The sequence below is a fragment of the Eufriesea mexicana genome, unplaced genomic scaffold (genome assembly GCF_001483705.2).
Source record: "Eufriesea mexicana isolate 0111107269 unplaced genomic scaffold, ASM148370v2 scaffold7917, whole genome shotgun sequence".
Classification (NCBI taxonomy): domain Eukaryota; kingdom Metazoa; phylum Arthropoda; class Insecta; order Hymenoptera; family Apidae; genus Eufriesea; species Eufriesea mexicana.
In genome coordinates this window covers 373,227-398,317 of record NW_016915711.1, presented here as the reverse complement: position 1 = coordinate 398,317, position 25,091 = coordinate 373,227, and the positions used below count along the sequence as shown (strand labels likewise).

Genomic DNA, 25,091 nt, shown 5'->3' with positions numbered 1-25,091 from the left:
ACTTGCAAAAATATTGTAGACCACGTGTGTTTATATAAACAGCGTGAATGCGATTTCTAATTATTTTTTGTGTGAAAATATGTAAATCTATTACTAGACTAGTCGGTTAATAAAAAATATTACAATTTTTGAAAATTCTTCCTGTCAAATGAGAATATTAGATCAGGGCTCTAGAGAGGTTAACACAGGCTTGGTAAACGGGTAGTTATTATTTCCTGTAATTAATTTTATTTTCCGGATGTATATAGTTACTTGCAAATGAAGTGCAGTGCATGTGTGATTATATAAACAGTGTCAATATGATTTCTAATTACTTTTTGGGTGAAAATATGTAAATCTATTACTAGACTAGTCGGTAAATAAAAAATAATAAAATTTTTTAAAATTCTTCCTGTCAAATGAGAATATTAGATCAGAGCTATAGAGAGGTTAACACAGGTTTACTAAGCGGGTTATTATTATTTCCTGTAATTAATTTTATTTTACGAGTGGAGATAATTATTTGCAAAAATAGTACAGTGCACGTGTGTTTATACAAACAGGGTGAATTTTCGCGAGGAGAGAATGGAGAGTTATTAGTCGAAAGCATGGAGCTGCTATCGAAATAAGTTTTCAACGTATCGAACGACGAAACCCACTCTTCGTGTAATTTAATTATTGTCTAGCAAGTTGGATCGAGCTGCTTTGTTACCAAGACACCGGAGGATCGTCTTTATTCCGTCCTCCCCCCTGATCGGCGATCTAATTTCCCTCGGCAGCTCGATACCGCTTAATAATTGCATCCCCGTCGACCAGCCACTGCTTGCCACTGATTTAACTTCCTCCCGTTGCCTCTGCCTCGCGATTTGTTCAACAAACTATCCTCCAATACTATCAAAATTACATCGATCCATTCGTCTTCGTCGAGGCAAACTTTCCAGGCTCTCGCGAATCGCTGCGACTCGAAATTCGTCGAATTTCTCACCGACTCGTCCTACCTACCAGCTTCGATCCTCGATCAAACCTTTTCCAAAATAACTCTTTCATTTTACTTTTATTTTATCATAAATTATAAATTTTATTATTTTTTTATCATCATAAATATAATTTTTATTTAACTATTATTTAATTTTTATTTAACTTTTATTGAATTTTAATTTAATTTTTATATAATTTTTATTTTATTACAAATATCCCTATTTTCTCGATTTCAAATGGAAAAAGAAAGGATTACGAATTATTTAAAATTCTAAGGACAAAGAAAACAAAATGGGGACTTACAGTGATCGATCCTGGACGGATTAAGAGGTAAGACAAAGCTTCGATCTTCGATTAAGCCTTTGCCAAAATAACTCTTTTATTTTACTTTTCTTCTCCTGATTTTGAATACGAAAAACAGAGAATTTCGTAAATTACGAATTACTTAAAATTCGAAAGATAAAGGAAAGACAAAATGGAGACTTCTAGACTCGATTACTATAATCCACGATCCTCCTGATCTCGGATAGAAAAATGGAGAATTTCGTAAATTAAGAAATATTAAAAATTCCATGCGCAAAGGGAATAAAATGGAGACTCCAAAACTCGATTATTATAAACTACGATCCTCCTGATCTCGGATAGGAAAATGGAGAATTTCGTAAATTAAGAATTATTAAAAATTCCAAGCGCAAAGGGAATAAAATGGAGACTCCTAAACTCGATTATTATAAACTACGGTCCTCCTGATCCCGGATAGAAAAATGGAGAATTTCGTAAATTAGAAATTACCGAAAATTCCAAGCTCGAAAGGGGAACAAAATGGAGACATCCAGAGATCGATCTTGGACTGGCGAAAACGCGGAGAAGGGAAGGAAAGAAAGGTAAAAGAGACAAGCTCGCGATGAAAAGCTACACGCGTGGAGAGTATAAATAATCGAAGAGAAGCCGACATAATGATCGAGCCGGAAATTGCGCGTACAACCTCGTGCCAGGTCTAATTTTAAAACGTTACGCTCGAAAAGTCCACGAGAGCCGATCTTTCTATCCTTGCCTCTCTCCTCCGTGTCTGTTCCCCTCTTTCCATGGGATCGGACGATCGCTCGGCATTGTTAGTCAATGAACCGCGTAGTAGCAATTACTAAGCACAAAGCCACGGTCACAATAACACCGGTTAATTGTCTGGCTTCATGGGCCGGAGAGAAATTAATTCCAACAGAGAAGATTATTGCGCCGCCGTTTCCAGATTAATTTTATGCCAGCTCGTCTAATTCCCTCTTCCCCGCTCTCTGCTCGTTTCATTTGTTGCGTCGGCTTCGTTAGCTCCCTCACTCGCGACGATCAAACCGACGGCAATATGCGTCCTCTGTCACGGTTCCGTTCCCCATCGAATATACCATAATCACGGGCCCAGGAATGGAGATACAAAGACAATTAGCCGATTGGATCGCGGTTTCGTGGTTCGTTTTTCTCTACAATGGTCTACTATCCTACTCCAATTTACTAGAAAATTGTCAATTTTTGGAAGACACTTGTTGTATACCCGAAAAATGTGTAGAATTTAAGAAGATGGACAATCTTGACTGCCTCTGAAAATAGGTAATGTTCGGGAATTTTTTTAAGGGGGAATCAGTGGGGAAAAAAATTCGGGATTTTTGGTTTTAATTTAGGTACCCCTTCAATGCATTGCTGAATTTTTTCCAAACGAAATATTGCGAAATAATAGAGATACTCGCCATTTTATGAAGCCCCGTTTCTTCGCGGACTCTCAATACCGAGAACATCGAATATACCATAATCATGAGCCCAGAAATGGAGATACAAAGACAATTAGCCGATTGGATCGCGGTATCGCGGTTCGTTTTTCTCTACAATGATCTATCCTACTCCAATTTACTAGAAAATTGTCAATTTTTGGAAGACACTTGTTGTATACCCGAAAAATGTGTAGAATTTAAGAAGATGGACGATCTTCACGGCCTCCGAAGATAGGAAATGTTTGGGAATTTTTTTAAGGGGTAATCGGTGGGAGAAAAAATTCGGGATTTTTGGTTTTAATTTAGGTACCTCTTCAATGCATTGCTGAATTTTTTCCAAACGAAATATCGGAGATACTCGCCATTTTATGAAGTCCCGTTTCTTCGCGGACTCTCAATACCGAGAACATCGAATATACCATAATCATGAGCCCAGAAATGGAGATACAAAGACAATTAGCCGATTGGATCGCGGTTTCGCGGTTCGTTTTTCTCTACAATGATCTACTATCCTACTCCAATTTACTAGAAAATCGTCAATTTTTGGAAGACACCTGTTTTCTATCCGAAAAAGATATACAATTTAGGAAGATAGACGATCTTGACCGCCTCTGAAGATAGGTAATATTCGAGAATTTTTTTAAGGGGGAATCAGTGGGAGAAAAAATTCGGGATTTTTGATTTCACTTTAAGTATCTCTTGAATATAGAGCTGAATTTTTTCCAAACGAAATATTGCGAAATATCAGAGATACTCGCCATTTTATGGAGTCCTGTTTCTTCGCGGACTTTCAATACTGATTGTGAGAAGAACAGAGAGCATTCGAAGCGAAGAATATAGCAGCAATTTTATACAAAATTGTCCTTTTCATAGTAGAAATCGTCTCTGAACATTTAGAAATCATCGTTGTACCAGCTTCCAATCGTAAGAAAATTGGGATTTTCTAAGAAAGAAAAATACCAGATTCCTTCGGGCTGCAAGGTACCTACCTCCTTAGCGAGGTTTAATTTATTAACTAAACGGAATTGTTCTTCGAATCCGCTATTTCCGCGGAGATTTTCGCGAGACCCATCGTATCGGCGGAGAAGCGAGGGAAGGAAGAAAAAGGTCGATTTATTTTGAGCCACGCGAAATTTAATAAAGGTCCACGTACAGGCTGCCGGCTTACCATCTATTATTTCGCCGTAGGAAAAATTCCAGGCACGATTTGCGTGCACTGTCGCTCGAAAATTTATATTACACGTTCGATCGTGTAGTATTACGCGAGTGGAAGGAGCGTCGGTGTCGAAGAATTTCGATTATCATGCGCTTCGTCAGACTGGGTCGAAGGTCTGGCCAGTGACGTCCGATTCCACTTAAGGCGCTAATTTTCATTTGCAGAAAATAGCGCGTACAAATGCTAACGTTTGAGAGTGAACGCAAGGGAACACTTGGACCTACCTAGTTGACGATGGCCAATAAACAGGAGCCTGGGGTCCAGGTCGAATGTTCAGGGTGACGTCTGGAGTGCACGTGGAAGGACGAGTGACCGTGCGCGAGGAATATTTACGACTGTATCGAGTGCAAACAAGGAGGGAAAATTAGGAATGGGTCCCATGGAGGGCCCAAGTCGCGAGGGGGTAAGTGAACGAGAAAGAAAGCACGAGTAGGGAAGAGTAGAGACAGTAGGTTTAACCCTTTCGCTACGGACGCATTCTCCGACACTCTACTACTCCCGCTCCAAAAGTGTCTCTCTCGAGTCATTTTGTCAGCTTGAAATCTTATGGAGTAAAACAAGTGGAAACGCTCGCGATGGGTAAGATAATGAAGATAACATATACACTCTGCTCGCGAAACTTCACGAGTGACTTGAGTCACCGTTCATAGCGAAAGGGTTAAATAAGGGTGCAAGGGCGTGAAACGGGACAATTCTTTGAGAGAGTAAGCGTGAGAATTATTGACATTGGAATTAGTTCGCAATAAATTAGATATTTGTAGGAATTTTCTTTAATAGCTCGCTTTTCCTACGAAATAACTATTATATATCTCTTCACACACTGACGACCACATTTTAACACTAGATTTACGAAACCCGATGGGTTGCTCCAATTATACGATGGTAACAGATTTAGTTAACTTATATTGTGATTGTTTCTAAATTAAACTAATCGTTAAAAAAAGAAGAGACACGTGGTTTCCTTTATCTGTCAATTTGACAGGTATCAAATATGTAGAAATAGGTATACAGATAGAGTGCGTAAATCTAGTGTTAACCAACTTCGCAACTGCCTAACCTAACCTAACCAATTTCGTAACTGCCTAGTAACTCCTTAATAACTGACTCTTTCTCCAGAACGGGCCCTTTTAAAGATCGTGCCCGTAGCGAATCTCTCTTGTTTCATAGCCGTCAGTCTATGTATAAGCTAATTGTATTCTATTAAGAAGCAAACAACACTATTTTAGCCAATCCACCCAAACGCGATCCTAGATAAATATTCCAATAAACCTAACCGACCTACTCGTGGCATCGCTATATCGGACGTGCTACCCTAGTTTTCACGGGAAGGAGAGAAAAACATGGAGAACTCACCGACATGGACGACAGGCTTCGTGGCGATTTCGTGCAACAATTGGTCCACGTACTTGGAGTTCTCCGGGTACAGTTCGGTCCTGGATATCTGCAGATGGAACTTCTCCAGGGTCGAACTGTTCTTCCTGAAAGCAGACGAACGCTATATTAATCCGCGTGTAATCGGTACAGTATCGGTATAAGTAGAAAGTGGCAGGGGACGCAAGGGCTCGTGGAGAATCGTGGAGGCTCTCCAGATCTCGAATGTCAGAGATGTCACGGTTACACGCGTTGCAATCGGAGAAACGCGGTTCGTGGGCTCTTAAAATGCATGGAACGCCGTCGAAGAGTGTGACCCCTCGTTTCGAGCACTCCCATGCTGCCTGATAGGCCATCTCATGGCGGAGGACGGTGTTTCCCATGGCGGTACGTGAACGCCGTTAAAGGGTGCTTCTGGACTTATCTCCGGCTAGAAGGGTTTAGTCGCGAATGCGTGACACGTGTCCACGATAACGTAGACTCCTCTAGAATCGTCCCTGTGGCCCTCTCGCAGCTGTCTGCCTCCTCTCAGGTAAGTTCGCGGCAATCCGAGTTCGAATTCGTGTTCTCCGCGATTTTTCTGTCCCTTGTTTGCGTTAGTTCGCGCGAAGCAGACGTTGCTTTTCGCGCTTTTAATGCATTTAACGCTTTTAAGGCTTCCGAGTTGTCCTTTTGTTCGCCTCGGCTCCCGGAACGGGGGACGAGGGACGCAGAAGGGGCGCGGAAGAGGGGTGAAGGAAAGGGCTTGTTTCACGACGGTTGATCCACCGTTTCAGCAGAAAATCCTCACCTCAACCCTCTCTCTTCCGAGACGAAAGGAAGCGGCAGGATGGCCGAGCCATTCCTCGAGACTTGCATACTGATCACTCGACGACGTCGCGTTCGATCTTGCTGAATTATATCAGGAATCAAACGAATGGGCCAACTTGCCAGAGACGCTGTTTTCCAGCCATCCTCGGAAAGTTCCCGCGATTTATGGTCGTCTGCAGCTTTTTTCATCGCGGATGAGCAGAGCTTATTTTCTCGGAGCGCACGTGAAAACGCTAGGGTCTGTTAAATTGAAAGTTTGGCCAGATTTCTGGGAAAACAAATCCCCCGTGATCCCGGGGAAAAATACCGCGGTATTTGCATACTCCCGTGTGTCCATGCGCACGTGTAAGGGGAGAGAAAGAGAGAGGGGACTCGATTCTAATGAGTGTAACTCTCGGTGCCTGCTTTACTTAATTCTTCTTTATACGATACACGTCGCTCTCTTCTCTCGCGTAAGACTCCTCGATTCGATCCTCGAGCTTTTTAACACCCCTTTTAACACCCCTTGAACTACGCTGAAACCCGGAAAAAGGTCGTGCCAAACCCGTGTGCCTGAATAGTCGGGGAAGGAGCCGAATTTGAAACACGATATTTTACGATTAAGTGCGAGATAGCCGCGAGCCCATTCGAGATATTCATACTTGGCCCAAGAGTAAGATCACGAGTTAGACTCGTGACATTCATGTTTGACCCGAAACATCGATCACGAGTCAGACTCGTGATATTCAAGTTTGGCCCAAAATGTCGATCACGAGTCAGACTCGTGATAATCAAGTGTGGCCTAAAATTTTCATCACGAGTCAGACTCGTGAAAATAGTGCAAGGGGTTGAAGATGGGCCTGCTTTGTTAAGTCGTCGCGAATATCAAGCGGAGACCCCTGTTTCCACTGCTACGTTCTCGTCGCCTTATCGATAACAGAAGCTCGCGTAATCGAACATACTCTTACACACGGGACTATTGCATCGTGGGAAAGCTGATAATTTTCCCTAATATCTCAGTGGAGTCGAAGAATCGGGTCACGAAAGTTCCCTGTCGTCTCGAGTCCGATGAAGTTGCCCGGGATATTGAAATCAGTTCCTTCCGGAATGAACACGATTTACGTCGAAAACACCTGACAGCCTCCGCTTTCCCAACTCCCAAAGTGGAAATCTCGATCCTCTCTCTCTCTCACCCAGCAACGGGGCCCCATTACCGTAGAAAGATCCCACAATCGTGGCTGTCACGATCGTAAGCAACCGCCGATAAAAGTATCTCTAAGAGAAAATCTTCGAAGAATTGCACGCGCGTGGACAAGGACGAATCTGCTCGCGAAATCTTGAATTTCTCGCCATTTTCCATCCCGCCGCTCGTTCCTCGTCGGACACGCCGAAATTACGTTCCCGTTCGACATCGGATTCAACGGCGCGCAATTGCAATAAAACACTCGAAGGCAGTTCGTAAGCAACGAGAACGGGAAAATATTCGCAGAATTGCATACAGGATGGCTCGCGATTCGGACACTCGTAAATTGCGTCGGAATCCGGCACGGAATAACGAGCTTCAGGGGCGGTCGTAAAAGTTGTTTTTCCCGAAAACTTTATCAGCCATCACGGTCAGTCGCGGCTCGATCTAACGAGATTAATCAACGAGCTAATTGTCAACTTAATCATCCCGCGTCTCTGTCCCTCTCCCGCTCGTTTGTCCATTCGCGTCGCGGAGTTGCGTGCTTTTCGCGAAATTTTTCTCAGCCTGGGACAATGCGGGACTCGTATCTAGATTTTCGAAATGGGCAAGAATCGCGAAGGCCAGTGGTTTGTCTCGGTTCACGGAATCGATCTCGTCACGATGATTCGCGGAGCTAACCATTGTCATCGTTTCGCGATTGCTGTGTTATTAATTCGCACGAAGATAGAAGAGGAGCAGGATGGACAAAGGGGTTTGTGAAACGAGCAGATCTCAGTGAGGCGAATCTCGAGGAGCTTCTTAGAGGCGAATCGACTTCGTGGAAGGAGCACTGACAAGGGCGTGGATTCTCGCGACACCTTAATTAAGCAACTTCTGAGGTGTTCGAAGGTGCCTGAATTAATTGGCTGAAACCTTCGTGTACGGCATATATTACAGGCCCCGTATCATCTTTAAGTCATCCGAGGGTATGGTGCGTTCGAGAAAAGAATTTCGTTGACGCTCCCTCGATTAGAGGCAGTGACCGCTATTGGCAGAATGTTGACGAAGATCATCGAGTGGGATAGGATATGGCAGTGTGAAGCCGATTTTATCAACGACCGAAATGCATTAATGAATCAGGAGTCAAACATGAGTCAACGGGTGCCTCTTATCATCTCTTCAAACCTTTTCCTATTACAAATCCAAATCCGTGACAAGTCATTCGAAAGAAAACTAAGTCCATTGACAGCCAATCCTGAGTCAACCAATATTTCTATCTCCGAAGTGCACTAATGACTCAGGAGTCAACGTATATCATCTTACCACTTCTTCAAACCTTTTCCTATTACAAATCCCAAATCTGTGACAAGTCATTCGAAAGAAAACTAAGTCCATTGACAGCCAATCCCGAGTCAACCAATATTTCTATCTCCGAAGTGCACTAATGACTCAGGAGTGAACGGATATCATCTTACCACCTCTTCAAACCTTTTTCTATTACAAATCCCAAATCCGTGACAAGTCATTCGAAAGAAAACTAAGTCCATTGACAGCCAATCCTGAGTCAATCAATATTTCAACGTCCAAAGTGCACTAATGAATCAGGAGTCTACCCTAAGTCAATGGGTGCCTCTTATCATCTCTTCAAACCTGTGACAAGTCATTCGAAACGAACCAAAGTCCATCGATAGCCAATCCTGTGTCAATATTTCCATAAAACATACCCCTTCCCTAACATACAGTTCCACATATATATATCCACACCAGGCCACGAATAAAGAGCATTCTGCACAGTACAACACCCTGTTATACCTTCGCAAGACCTTCCATGACTATACGTAATTATCCGCGATAGTCCCTATTCGAGAATTGGCAGAACGTCCTTCTCCTTACATCACAGTAATTGTCCCGTGACAGCCGCATCGCCATTAGTTTTCCGTCTCTCGATAACTTCGAAGACTACCCAGATGCTGTCATATCCTATCTAACTCGCTCTCTCTATGACTTACCAATAGTCTTCATCGCTATTTTCGGTGAACAGTGTTCAACACCTGTGATGCCAACGGAGCCAGTCAGTCTCGAGGATGTAAACACTCCGTGTCATCTTTCCTCGAACGTACAATACCAGCGATCGATCTCGATCCTTTTTCCACGCAGGAAAATCACCGAGAAGATCGCGCGTGCGAATTCCTGTGTCGTCCCACGCGTAATTTCGCGTCTGCAGATTTAATCGTTGCCACCCGGGAGCTAAAGTACCTGCGAGGTGTTTCGAGGATCTTCGAGGGCGACTCGAGGCCTCGAGCTTCATTTGCTCCCTCGCGGGAGAAAAATGAGACGGGAAATTAGCCTTTGGAGGAGCAGCGGGAGGAAGAAGAAGGAGAGGAAGATTGATGAAGAGATCGGTTGACTTTCGGTTGGACACGGTGATCACGAAACGACCTCTGTCATGCTAATCTCCTTTGTCCAGTCCGTGATTAATTCCAAGGACCGTCGTGTGCTGTTTTATAAATAACAGAGAGCACGAAGAACATATTAATGCGCTTATGATTCACTCCGATAACGTGGCCAATCTGCGAAGGTCCGGTCGAACGGTCACCAACGCTGACTAATTTCCCGGTTTCGTGGAAATTCGTCATCGTGCCGCGGTTTATTTTCCGCCTTCCGCGCGATTCTTAGCCGCGAAGCGAGAGACACGGAAGCAATTTGGCTTTGCATACGCTAATTAACGTAATCCCGCGAACTGGGACTGGCGTGCGGGAACGGTGCATTAGACTTCTATGAGCATGTAATTAGATCGCGCGTTTGCGTAAGCACCGGACTGTTCTTCCCTGATTTCTTGACAGCAGCAGCCGCGATCGCTCTCGATGCAGCGGTTCCGTGCGATGAGGCGCGAAGAATGGAAGGAAATCGGTGACATTTAGCCGAGAAAATGTTTTAAAACGTCGCGACGCGGGAAGAAGGATTCAGCCCTGGGTCGAACAATGGCAGGGTTCGTAGAAACTGTGTCACGGTATCTCGATTTTTCCTTCGCTGCAAACCTGCGTTTCCCGGCCACGTTGTTCCACCTAATCCATGCGTGTGCCTCCATTCCGCGTAGATGCGTTTAATATGCGCGTTGCCGGCCGTGTATCGTCGAGGATTAAACTCCATGCTAGGCCAAAGCGTCGGATTACTCGTGGAACTGCACCGAGCTCGCATGGTCACTGTATCTCGTCAAAACTCGACAGGATCAGCCTGTCAAACCAGCTCGTCGCGTTTCCCACAGTTTCCAAGGTTCTCCGGAGTCCGGGACACGACATCGCGCGAGTCGCGGAGGGAAAGGCTAATTTCGCTAATTAGAGGAGTTGGGAAGAGTACCACCGGATCGTGGATGACGATTCGATGGAAGCCGATCGAAGACTCACGAAACACCCCCGTCCGTAGGGTGTACCTTAGTCGCGGGTAATTTCGCAGGAAACGAGGGACGGACGATCGTCTTAGCGTTCTCCGGAGATAACCGGTGCTGCTCCCCTGGATTCTGTTTCCAATTATCCCCAAGGCGATCCTCGCGTCTAGACGAGGCTTTAATTCATAATACGATTGGACGGAGACGGATCGGAATCATCCTGGAGGATGTCCCTGCGTCTTTGATAATCGGATATCAGCAGCGGATGAGCGAGGACCGCGTGGATTCGTTAGCGGGATTAATCGTAATTTATCTTTGAAACTGTTGCCTCTGCGCAGGCAATCGCTCGGAGAGTATCGGGCGAATCACGCGGATACGCGGATATTCGAGGAATAGATAAGCGAGGTTATTCTTAAATTAATCTACGCACTCGTTCGACGAGAGGTCCGCGAGAACGCGGCGACATTGAAATATAGCTAGCCCCGCGAATCGATCAAAATGACAAGTGTTTGATACAGGAGCTGGCGACCTGGAACGAGTACCCACGCGGAGCACACGTAGGTGACGTTAATTAGAAGTAACACGACGAGAATAAATAGGCGTATACAACCATGTGCGTTGCAAGCCCTGAGAGAGTCTTTGACACGAATTGTGCCGGAAGCTACTGCTGCCGATAAGTTATTTTCCGACTAGTTCGACGATTTTTATTTAATAAAAGGAAAAATGAGGAGAAGGAAATGCATATATGTATTAACAAAGATCCATCGACGAAGGTGAAGCAATTTTCCGTCGACGATGCCTGTGTAAAGATTAAGAATCGGTAGCACAGGGTGCTGCATCAGCATCCGATGTTAATTATTTTCTTTTAACCCGGCGAACGCTATTTTTCGACTAGTTCGACGATTTTAATATAAAAGGAAAAGAAAGAAATGCATAAATACGAAAACAAAGATCCATCGTCGAATGTGAAACAATGTTTCCTCTACGATATCTCTGTAAAGATAAGATAATCGGTAGCACAGGGAGCCGCGTCAGCGTCCGGTGTTAATTATTTCCTGTTAACCCGGTAAGTGTCATTTCTTGAATAGTTCGACAATTTTAATTTGAAAAAGAAAAAGAAAAATGGACAGAAATGCATAAATAAATAAATAAAAATCCATCGTTGAAGGTGAAGCAATTTTTGCTCTACGATACCTCTCTATAAAGATACAGAATTGGTAATACAGGGAATCGCATCAATATCCGGTGTTAATTATTTCCTGTTAACCCGGTAAATGTCATTTCCAGATTAGTTCTACAATTACTATAATTTTAATTTGAAAATAAGATGGAAAGAAATACATAAATAGATGAACAAAGGTCTATCGACGAAGGTGAAGCAATTTTTCCTCTATGATACCTCTTTATAAAGATAGCGAATCGGTAGCACAGGGAATCGCATCAATACCCGGTGTTAATTATATCCTGTTAACCCGGTAAATGTCATTTTACGATTAATTCTACAATTACTAGAATTGTAATTTGAAAAAAAATGGAAAGAAATACATAAATAGATAAATAAAGGTTCATCGACGAAGATGAAGCAATTTTTCCTCTACGATACCTCTGTTAAAATAGAGTATCGGTAGCATAAAGTGCTGCATCGGTGTCCGGTGTTAATTATTTCCTTTTAACCCGGTAAATGTCATTTCCCGACTAGTTCGACGATATTAATTTAAAAAGCAACAGAAATGTATAAATACATAAACAAAGGTCTATCGACGAAGATGAAGCAATTTTTCCTCTACGATACCTCTGTTAAAATAGAGTATCGGTAGCATAAAGTGCCGCATCGGTGTCCGGTGTTAATTATTTCCTTTTAACCCGGTAGATATAATTTCCCGACCAGTTCGACGATATTAATTTAAAAGGAAACAGAAATGTATAAATACATAAAGAAATATCCGTCGTCGAAGGTGAAGCAATTTTTCCTCTACGATACTTCTCTATAAAGATACGGAATCCCTATCACAGGGAGCCGCATCAACGTCCGGTGTTAATTATTTCCTTTTAACCCGGTAAACCAATTTCCAATCGACCAGATATGAAAAAGGAAAATGGAGGAAAGGAGATATACGGATGGCGCAGACGTTGGTCGCGGGTCGGTGATGATTTTTGGCCAGTGGTGTGAAAATCGATAGGCGGAACCGACGGCCACTGCACATATTGGCCAGCCGGCAATTGATGAGATCGTTAAAGTAGGCACACCGTGTATATCTAGTTGGGGTTTCATACAATTCCTGCAAGTGTACACGAGCCGTGTACGTGTACCCGGTCGCGCGTCCCTGTGTGCACAGGTCAGAATGCACACAGTCTGCCTCAATATGCAGTGATCACTAATGCAATTTCATGGCGCATGCACGTGCAGTAACGAAGGCTTAGGTCACGCTTTCATATACACTGACTGATTACGTCTTGCTTGTAGACGTGCACTCGTGTAACTAGGCTGTCCGAGTGTCGTTTTATGAAAACGATTCCACGCGGTATCCAACCGGCCTGCACCTGTATTAATCAACTTCCTTCTTCAATTTCGCCCATCCGCGCCCGATTTCAAAGCGTCTACGCAACTACCGTCGATAATTCCGTGACAAGTTTCGCAGATGTAGGTCCCCAAACACTATATATCCTTCATGAAGAGAGAGAGAGAGGAAGTCGAGTGTACGTCGTGGTTATTACTCTTAACGCGTTCACTGTCACGCGTGTTTTATATTATGCCCCCCAGGGGGTCGAGGCAGAATTTTCATTACCCTATACCGTACTATTTAGCTCGCGTAATATAATATCGAGTTTTAATTAAAACTTTTAATAGATAACCGAATATCCTTCTTATTCCGTACCATCCTCAAGCCATTTGATAGATCGTTTAACATTCGTTCGACACTTTTTGGTCAACGACAGTCCGTTCATCTTCGATACCTCGAACCATCGGTTAGCGATTCGAATATAAAAATACGAAATTGGAATTTTATTTTTACGTGCTATATAAAATTTCACGTTTCGTTGGGGAAACACCGCTGTAAACGATCTCTGGTCACGACGACGACCGCCACGGCCGCGCTGAGAAAACAAAGTCCGGTCACTCGTGACCGAAATGGCGGCCAGCGCGTTAATTATCGTTTTTCCACCTGGCAATTGGAAAATGAAACGAAAACCGTATCGATCCGCGTGTAACCGTTAATGTCGAGCCGCGAATTAAATCGAGCAGCTTAGTTTTCCTTGGTAATACGCTCGCTGGAAACGAGGCGGAGCTTTTTCTCCTCTCTCATTCGGGAGCGCGATGGACGAGAGTTTCCGCGGACAGGGCAGCCGCGGGATTCACACGAGAGGAAGAGGACAAAAATTGGGAAACTTCCCGGAAGCTTCGGTTTCTCTTCGCTGGTCTGGAAAAAGTTCCTAACGACAGCCTGCACTTCTATCGGAGTAAATAATTATCGGGTGCCTGTGTTCGCTTGTTCTGTTTATTCTCCCTGCGACGAAAAAATAGGGAAAAAGGAGAAAGGGGAGACAGGAGTGTAGCAATGGAAGCCTCGCAGCGGAAAACAATCGTCGCTGAACGAAGTCGCTCGTTACCAGTGATTGGGTGATGGATGGCGTGGAGAACAGGAAGAACGTCAAAGCGGAGACCGAGAGTGCTGTTTAGAAGAAAGGTTGTTGGTTCTTCTGGAGCTTTTACAAAACCGGCAATTAATCTCGACGGATGGTCCGAGTGTGCGAGAAAGAAGCGACGAGTAGCGAGAAAATGGCGCGATTTGATGCCCGAATTAATGGAGTCGAGGAGAAGCCGAGAGAGACGTTCGTCTTCTAGGTAAGGGGATAAGGAAGCAACGCGATTGGGTAATTAGTAAATTATTAAACGAGCAAAGAGTCGATTGGCTGGATCGTGTTTGAGACAGAAGCCGGCAAACGAGCCCGGCCTGATTAGGGGATTGTCTGATTAGTCTGTTTGCCGAGGAATAGGCGAAGGGGTTAGCCGGAAGTCAAGGAACAATCGCGAGTCTTCCGGTGTGGCTGGCAGCCAGCGTACACGCGAACAAGCCAAACTGCAAACCGAATCTTCCGGCGTAGATTGAGTTCGGAAACACGCGCGCCAGTCGAACTAATCTCGCCCCATCCTCAGACGGCTGCCACACTGCGAGCATCCCCCCTTTCTCAGCCCGGCGTCTGTAACTCCATCAGGGACTAGGATTTAAGCTTCGTTCGCATGTACGAGCGATCGCCAGTCGGCAGATTCGAGATCGAGAGGCCGGACGTCCGGTGAATTCCACGAATCGCGCCCTGCGATGAATCCTCAACGAAGATGGATTCCGTTTCCGACTTCACGGCCCGTCCAGCGTTATCGAGAGGCTGACGCTCCGCTTCTTCGAGTTTCGAGTCGATCGTTTTATCGAGGGTTTGCTCGCGAAGTCGGAGATGCTAATGGAGGGCCTCGAGTTTAGTCGAGATTTCCAATGCTTGCGGAAGAGGATGCAGATTCTTTCGGACTGGCTCTTTTGGCAAGAGAGCTCGGTTGCCTCCATCATTCTGTCGCTTCGTATTCTTTTTAATAAGATGAAAGGATTTCGATCCTAAAATGGCCAAGTCACGATGCGAATTTTTATACGTTTACGTAGTTTTGGAGAAGAGGATCGGTTCATTCCACCGTTTTATTTAACGTTTTTTAAAGGGAGAAGTTAGGTTAGGAAATGCCGTAACCAACGATAACAATTTTTCTAGACGTACGTAATTTCTGAGAGAAGAGAATCGGTTCATTCCATCTTCTTATTGCTTAACATTCTTTAACGAGATAGTGAGAGGTTAGAATAGAATATGGCAGAGGTAACTATGACAATTTTTCTAAATTTACATATGTTTTGAGAAGAGAATTTATTTATTCCATCATTTCGTTTAATGTTTTTAACGGGAGCCGTAAGAAGTTAGGTTAGAAAATTATGGAACTAACGATGACAATTTTTCTACACGTACGTAATTTCTGAGAGAAGAGAATCGATTCATTCCATCTTCTTATTGCTTAACATTCTTTAACGAGATAGTAAGAGGTTAGAATAGAAAATGGCGGAGGTAACTATGACAATTTTTCTAAATTTACATATGTTTTGAGAAGAGAATTTATTCATTCCACCATTTTATTTAATGTTTTTAACGGGAGCCGTAAGAAGTTAGGTTAGAAAATTGTAGAACTAACGATGACAATTTTTCTAGGCTTACGTATTTCTTCGGAAGAGAATCGGTTCATTTTATCTTCTTATTGCTTAACATTCTTTAACGAGATAGTAAGAGGTTAGGTTAGAAAATGACATAAGTAACTATAGCTATTTTTTGGAAACAAAATCGATTCAAAGGTTCAACTAACGATAACAACTTTAACAGAATTGATTAATTCCACCGTCTTATTGTTTAACGTTCTCTAACGAGACGCGTAAGAGGTTAGGTTAGAAAATGGCCGAACCAACGATGACAATTTTATCAGAATCGGTGGATTCCATCTGAGGCGTAAGAGGTTAGATTTTTAGAGGTTATATTTCTCTAAGCTCTTACGTTTTAGAAACATAATCGATGCTTTCGATCGAATCGAACGTTTCCTAATAAGACGCGTCAGAGGTTAGGTTGGAAACCAACGAGGCACCGAGAGCAGATCCAGAGAAGGCTATCAAATGATATTCTTCCTACTCGGAGGGATTAAAGTTAAGCACGAGGCGAATGCGAATGATAACCGACTCCCTGTTCCGTGATTACAGACATTCCGAGTCTTCTAATTAGACAACTGATACGTTGAACCTGGTAATCCCGTAATTGCTCCACATAATGAACCTGCGAATCCCCCGAAGATCCATACTTCCAATTATAATAATTACAAGTTACGCCAGACTCGTGTTCCGCGATTAAACGAATCTTCCGTGACGTTAGACGGTCGGGGGGATAGCTAAACAGGAAAGCAAACCGACCGGGACGACGAACAGCGAAACGGTAAACCACGCTCGAATATCCGAACGATTTTTATCAGCGTTAACGATAAAAAGCGACGAAGAAAAAGAGGAGATAAAAAGAAGAAACGGAGGAAACTATAAAGCACGGAGGGTAGTTAATGGGCAGCACTTACCACTGAATTTTTTAGCCTGGCTCATCCTCGTGGAAGGAGGACGCGAAGAGGTCTAGCACGAGACGGAGGAAGCCGGAGGAAAGGGAAGAGACCGAGAGGCTGAGAGAGCAGAGAGCCACGAAGGTGGCGTTCATTTGTTATTCATAGGGTCGCCATAGCCCTGGCACGTCGTCGAACAGGTTTCGAACACGTTCGCAGAGGGCCACGGAGCCCGCAAACTCATCCGGCAACTTCAATTACACAGATTTCTTTTATCTACCCGCGACCAACTGTCTTCCACCGTGTCTTCAATGTCTCGCCACTGCCTCACCCACCCGCGAAACCCGAGCGGGGCACGTAAGGGGTCACTCGGCGCAGAAGATGAAATGCTAACATAATTTTAATGATAAAATAGGGCGAGACGGAGGAATAACCGGCCCATCGAAGGAGGTAGGTCGCGAGGCAGTGAAAATTTAACACGTTCAATGCCACACCAGTTTTACAGGGATTGCCCGTGGCGCCACGATGAATTTCCCATTACGCGATACATGTAATGTTGAAACATTATCTGCAATAGATAAGTTACAATGCATAACCATGTTTGACATGTTTAATAATTAATAATTAATAATTATTATACAAAGAAAAAATATTAAATTTCTTGTTAAATTGTGTATATTCGTACATGTTGTATTTAAATAGAGCTTTTTTAAATTAATTCTTCAAAAATATTGCCAGTTCCTGGCAACGTTTGACTGCGTAAACATGCAGCCATTAAAGTGTTAATTGCGACAGGGATCACTATTGAATTAACGATGGTGATAATAAAAATTTCTAAATATTGACGTTTGTTTATGTGGTACATATAATGTTGAAATATTATCTGCAATAGATAAGTTACAATGCATAACCATGTTTGACATGTTTAATAATTAATAATTAATAATTATCACACAAAGGAAAAATATTAAATTTCTTGTTAAATTGTGTATGTTCGCACATGCTGTATTATTTCGTGAATTTTAAATAGAGCTTTTTCAAATTAATTCTTCAAAAATATTGCCAGCTCCTGGCAACGTTTGACTGTGTAAACGTGCGGCCATTAAATTGTTAACCCTTTGCACTCGACGACTTTTTCGATACAGAAAAATAATAATTCGAAGACTTTCTGTTATATTTAGTCGACGATATTTTTAAAATGGCAAATGCGGAATCACGTGCAAATTAAGACGTAGAATTATTTTTCTTCGACATTGCACCCATCGTTAGGTAATTTTAAATTTGATATATTAATTAACATCGATCCTTAGAATTTGATTAAATGGTGATTGAGAGTCACCTCTCTAAAGGGTTAATTGTGACGGGGGTCGCAAAAATTTCTAAATATCGACACTTGTTCAAATTATATATATTTGTACCAATCTGGGCACGCCGGTCACGGTTGGCCCCCCGTGTCGCCCCCGCCAAGTCGAGTGCCGGTCGCCGGTGACCCCCCTAGCATTCAGCGTGTTAATGGCAACCGAATTCGTTGCTCCCGTCGGGTTTTCCGGCCAGATGTCACGTATCGATTGCGCGATTATCGGCTGGTGTATGGAGAATCGAAATTACAGTGGAAATGTCGGTAATTAGCTCGTTTGGCGTAACGTCGATCCGCGGATCGCGTAGTTAATACGCGTTTGAAAGCAACGTTTATCGCGTGAAATTGGAAAGTTCATGGCTGGTAAGAACGCGTTGATTAATAAACGCGCGGGAAGGTTTTCGATTGCGTAAATACTCCCGCAGGAAACAACGCGACATCGAAAACCCGGCGAAACTATAACGACATAATGCCTCGGGATTAACGCGATCTAACGAAATTACGGTAATGTAATATTCGGTTAATGAGTACGCGTATATATACCTGGCCGCTGTTTAAGATGAAAATAGAGAAGCGAAACAGAGGGAACGCGATCCGAGCGAGCTGCAGCTATGAATTAAATACCGGGGTTAAATTAGTAGCTTGAACGAATCAATATTTACCAAATTAGCGCCACGGGGAGCGGCTTCATTAATTAGCAAGCAATTGCCCCGCGCACTTGCTCAAAGAGGGAACACGGCCGATAGAATGATCCGAGGCTGGGCCAGCAGCTACCCTCGAATCACCACGGCCGAGTTATGTGATATAAATTATAAATCAGCCGGTCGTGCATTAAGGGGAGCCTTAAGAACGGCCGCATCGAGCTCTGCAATCGTTCTCTGCGTCTCGCCGGCTTCTCAAAGGCGCCATGGCATCGTGCATACGAAATCAGCTCCATGCAACCCTTCAAAGTGCAAGTGCACACGGCCGGAAGTTAACCCTTCGAGAAATAAGCCATCGAGGTCGGTACCGCAATCTTGACTCCCCATTTTTCCACTTCCGGCCAACGTTTGACGTTCACGGGTGTAAAAGAATCTCCGGCATGGCAAACAAACTTCCCGACCATAAAATCCAACGGAATTATTCGCCATTCGATAGGTATTATGCAAATATTGATCGATAACATAATCCACGCTAAATTTCTATATATAGATGATTAGTAGCTTCAATAACTTATTCGGTCTATCTATTACACCGTATTAGATAGGAACATTATGTGTCACTCGATTTCGAAAATCAGAGCTGCTTGAAAAATATGCAAATATGTGATATTGACGCCAAGATTCGAATAGGAAGAAACCAGGAGTCAAATATGGTCTCACGAGGGTTGAAAGAGGAACGACTAAATATCGAAGAATGTTACTCGGTTCAATTCTTAAAAAATTATTAGACACGTGCTACATAAATTAGTTTTCTTGTTCTTCCTATACATTACGTCGGATTTGGCAAAAATATGTATCACCAAATTTCGAAAATCAAATTTGTCTGAAAAACATGGAAATATATAATCCTGACGACAAAATTCGAATAGAAAGAAACCAGAAGTCAAATATGGTGTCATAAGGGTTAAATATCGAGGAATATCAATCGTTTCAATTTTTAGAAAATTATTAGACACACGCTACATAAATTAGTTTCCTCGTTCTTCCTATACATTATGTCGGATTTGGCAAAAATATGTATCACCAAATTTCGAAAATCAAATTTGTCTGAAAAACATGGAAATATATAATCCTGACGACAAAATTCGAATAGAAAGAAACCAGGAGTCAAATATGGTGTCATAAGGGTTAAATATCGAGGAATATCAATCGTTTCAATTTTTAGAAAATTATTAGACACACGCTACATAAATTAGTTTCCTCGTTCTTCCTATACATTATGTCGGATTTGTCAAAAATATGTATCACCAAATTTCGAAAATCAAATTTGTCTGAAAAACATGGAAATATATAATCCTGACGACAAAATTCGAATAGAAAGAAACCAGAAGTCAAATATGGTGTCATAAGGGTTAAATATCGAGGAATGTCAATCGTTTCAATTTTTAGAAAATTATTAGACACACGCTACATAAATTAGTTTCCTCGTTCTTCCTATACATTATGTCGGATTTGGCAAAAATATGTATCACCAAATTTCGAAAATCAAATTTGTCTGAAAAACATGGAAATATATAATCCTGACGACAAAATTCGAATAGAAAGAAACCAGGAGTCAAATATGGTGTCATAAGGGTTAAATATCGAGGAATGTCAATCGTTTCAATTTTTAGAAAATTATTAGACACATGCTATGTAAATTTATTCCTATAGACAATTAGTTTCCTTGTTCTTCCTATCTATTATATCGTATTTGGTAAAAAAATATGTATCACCAAATTTCGAAAATTAGATCTGTCTAAAGAATATGTAAATATATGATCCTGACGTCAAGAGTCGAATAGAAAGAAACCAGGAATGATACGTAGTCCCATAGGGGTTGAAAGAGGAACGATTAAATATCGAAGAATGTCACTCGTTTCAATTCTTGGAATATCATTAGACACTTGCTACCTAAATTTCTCCCTACAGACAATTATCTTCAACCTCCTGTTTATCGAATTTGGTAAAAATATATATCATCAAATTTCGAAAATTAGATCTGTCTGAAAAATACGTAAATATCCTGACGTCAAAATTCGAATAGAAAGAAACCAGAAATAAAATAGAGTCTCATAGGGGTTGAAAGAGGAACGATTAAATGCTAAAGAACATCATTCGTTTCAGTTCTTAGAAAAGTTCCAACTTTTAATTTTCAAGGGGGTTTCAACTCCCTGTTTGTCCTATCCATTACGTCGAATTTGGTAGAACTATATATCACCAAATTTCGAAAATTAGATCTATGCAACTATATAATCCTGATGTTAAAAGACAAATAGAAAGAAAGTAGGAGTTGCACGTGGTCCTAAAGGGGTGGAAAGAAGAACGATTAAATGCTGAAGACTGTCACCCCTTTCAATTCTCAGAAAATTATTAGACACGCGTGCTATCTAAATTTCTCCCTACAGACAATCAGCTTCAACCCCCTATTCGTCCCAACCATTACACCGAATTTGTTAAAAACATGTATCACCAAATTTCGAAAAAATTAGATCTCAAAAAATATGTAAATACATAATCCTGACGCTACGAGCCAAACAACCTATATATATACTCCATCTCTTAATACTCGAGAAATGACTCATTTCAGTCCTCAGAGAATAATCAGACAAGGTACCATAGTTTCATAATTCCTCCCCCTTATTAAACCCCGAATCCAAACTACGAACCGACTCGAATTCTCTGCATGACATCTCTCTCTCTCTTACTCCCTGGGAAAAAATGATTGAATAGCCATCGCAGTTGCACGAATCTGGAGAAAGGGGTCAAGGAAAGGCGAACGTATCGATGGACCGGTTCACGTGTCTCGTAAAAGAGAAGGCCGGCATTTAGCACCTGTCGAACGTCGTTTTCTCTCTCGTTACGACGGGACATCGGAGCAGAAACACGGGTCGTTCGGGTTTTATTACAAGGCTGGCCACCTATTGAATCGAGTTAAAGTTAGCACGGGAAGGCGAGATAAGCCATTGGGAGGGAGGCGGATGCTGGCATTCCCCAGGCAAGATTTATCATTCGAGCAAAGCGGAGACAAAGACGCGACGGGGAGGGTGAGAAGGGCCACGTATTTTACGGGACATCAGCAATTCTCCTGGGCAAATATGCCGGTTGTTTGTTTTAGAGGCGGTTCGCCGCGATTCCGCGCGCGCACACGCTCGAACCCGCTCGAGCCGGCGACCGGCAAGCGTGATCCACGAATTCTAACGAGACTGTGTGTGCAAATTTATGCGCCGCCAGTGTGCACCGCGCGCGTTCGCAACTTCTCACGGCTGGTAGACGTCTAACTTCGGAAAAGCTCCGCTTGCCAGCCCGTTTCCCGCACTTTCCCGAGTCCCTACCTCGCCCCGCGCTTGCCTTTTCCAAATATCGGCGAGATTTAAGCGAGAGACGGGAAGCTGGACCCAGGAGGTCGAAACGACAGCGAAAGGAAACGCGATTCGAACCACCTCGCGGGGGTAGATCCTGCCAGGATTCCTGAAGCAGTTTAGGAAATCCCGAAGGATCCCTGAACCGGTGTTTGAGAAGCCTTGTAAGATCCCGATCTCGGGACTGCTCGGGGAACTACGAGTCGTGCTAGGAGCAAAAATCCGCGCACCAATTTCGCGAGCTTCGGGAATCGTTCGGAGGATTCACTTGGGACGCAGACCTACCTAATCATTCGCTAGATATTCGACACTCTGGTCTCGGTCCTTCAGCTCTGAGATAGCGTGATATTGTGGGCTGGGAAGAACTCTAGCAGAGGAAACAGTATTAACCCATTTGCATCGTGACTCTATTTAAAGTGCAGTGTTTAGGTGGCTGACATTAGCAACGTTCAAGCGATGACTGGCCCGTATCACCGCGCGCGTATCAGCACTTACTCGTAATGGCAGTTAAGAAGATTTTAACAACGAAATTAAGCCTTGCTAGGGATATAATGGACTGATGTAGGTGAGATACTCGTAAAAGGGATCAAACGTGATCTGTGGTATGTGAAGAATATTCAGTAACTAGTGTAGCGACCATCATTCTCGCCCTCGCCACTAGATGGATTCCGCCTTCAAGGATTTTGCCGCAATTCCTCGGGAAAGTCCCAGTTTCCTATATATATAATTTCCCGTATTTCCAATAGTATCCCCAGTGTCTAAGGCAGGGCCTGCTAAGCAAGCCTTACCGATGAGTCCGCTAGCAGGCCCGGGACGAAACGCCATCCCTTCCTTTTCCTAACGTCCCTTCTAGATACGCCAACCACGGGGATACCTGCAACGAGCCGACTATCAAAGGATGGAGGACCCCTACACTAGTAATGGCAAAAAATAGATAGGATTTGTAATGACCAAGTGCTCACTCTCGCCAATAGATGGATTCCTACTTGAAAGAGGTTCTAGTACTTGCGAGAAAGTCCTCGGTGAAGCCTCGAGCTCCCTTAAATAGAAGTTCCTATGTCACCTGAGTAACAGGTAACACCTATGTCCCAGTCTAAGACAGGGCCTGCTAGAAGAAAGCTTTACTGATGAAACAACGATCACAAGAATACGACTAGGCTAGCACCATAGAACACCAGTCCATCACCAGGAACCACAAATAAACTTAACACAAAGAAGTCAGTTAGTATCAAGCGTTCCGCTCGAATACATCTGCACGTCCAATAAACAATGACTCGATTTTAATAACAAAATAGTCACCTCTTTCGTACCTTCAATGGCAACAAAGCTAATTTACAACGGATATCTGTACATCCGCGACCTCAGAGTATTCCAGCTCATCCGTTCATTGGCCTGAAAACCACAGGATTTACGTATTCATGGGCAAAAGTGGGTAAAAACGCATCTCGTACGATGAAATCGCGGAAGATCGTGCAATTTAACCGAATGCTGATACTCGCAATCGATATTCGCGAGTTTAAACGATAACCGCGAATATGAAAATACACCCTTCGTTTCTCCTTACTACCTTGCGGAATTGATTCGGGAAAAGGTTCGAGTCTCATTACGGAACAGCGAGGATAATAGTACCTCCATACGGTGCGATTTACGTATGCGGACGCGTATGAAGCGACGGACAGGTCGCAGACGTCTTAACCCTTTGGCTTCGACAGTCAAATCTTTGGCTTCAGTTCGTCGAAGTATCGTCATTGAACGGAAGCGCACGTAAGAAATATGCACAGTGCGTGTGGTTTACTTCCGTACGTTTTCCCAAGTCTTAAATAACAACTTGTAAGAATTAGTAAGTCTCAAATCGAAGCGGCAGTCCGCTTGATCCTCGATGAATTGACAAAGGAGGCCCACCTTTAAAAGGGCAGCTCGAAGCGAAAGGGTTAACACTTGGTTATATGACTACCACGTTGGTCATATATGACAGGCCACGGTTTCTCCTGTGACACCACGGTGGTCATTGGTGACCGGAGCACTTGAACTAGTAAAACCACAATTGTAAAAATTGAATGAAAATTAACACTTAGTGCATTTTGAACAATTACGAATTTTCATTTGTGAGAGGAGTCTTTATTTGAATGCCTTCACCCTGCATCGGAATCCATATTTGCCTCGAGGAACCATCGAGCTTATGAATTTTCGAAGCAGGACTGACAAGTCCTGTGAGTGACGCAATGGCTTGTCATAGGGCCTATAAGAACCTGGCTGAAGGGTTCGAGGGATCACTTTTGGACAACCCACCGTCTGCATCACGCATCTCAGAAGACTCAAGCCTCCGCGCACTTGTACCACGAGGAAGTAAAATATAATCAAAATTAAAAGTTCAATCTCTATAAATCCAATCTTTACCACAAGTTTTTGAGATATTTATGATTAAAGTTTTATTATTTCATCCACTCTCCTTGTTAGTGTAATAATTTAGTTAAATAAAACCTGTTTTGTTATAAAAATGGAGTTGCTGTTTATTAGACGCGCAGATCTCTGTCTACATAGGATTTGTTAAGCCTTGGAACGTCGTGCCGGTATTTTGTTCAGCCCTTGATTAGAATAGACCCAGAAGACCGTTAGGGTCTTCTGGCAGCCAGATTCTAATTGCTGTTTTAGTTCAAGTTCGTGTTCTTTCTATCTTCATTTTCAATGCATTTTCAAACAATTCTTTATTTCCCTCGGGTCACCGGACACGAGGCTTTCTTTAGCCATTAATGTTAGAAAGCAGGCAACAGCACTTAGGATTTGACTGACAATAGGCCTGCAAAGAAAGGGACCAGGCCATGTGCGATGTCGCGACTTTTGGAGTCATAAAGTAACGGGTCCTTCAGGAAGGATCACGAATGCGCGGGTGGCCCACCAGCAACCCCCTTTGAGGGAGAGCTTCCTCCACCGGCAGAC

General features: G+C 43.1%; 1 protein-coding gene across 1 annotated transcript in view; it reads right to left on the bottom strand.

The window, feature by feature from the left end:
- Window positions 1-25,091, bottom strand: part of LOC108552746 (extracellular serine/threonine protein CG31145) — a 104,875-nt gene that overhangs the window by 25,819 nt on the left and 53,965 nt on the right. Inside the window, exon 2 of the mRNA XM_017907402.1 lies at window positions 5,284-5,408. Coding sequence (XP_017762891.1) covers window positions 5,284-5,408 — 125 coding nt within the window. The remainder of the gene's footprint in view (window positions 1-5,283; window positions 5,409-25,091) is intronic.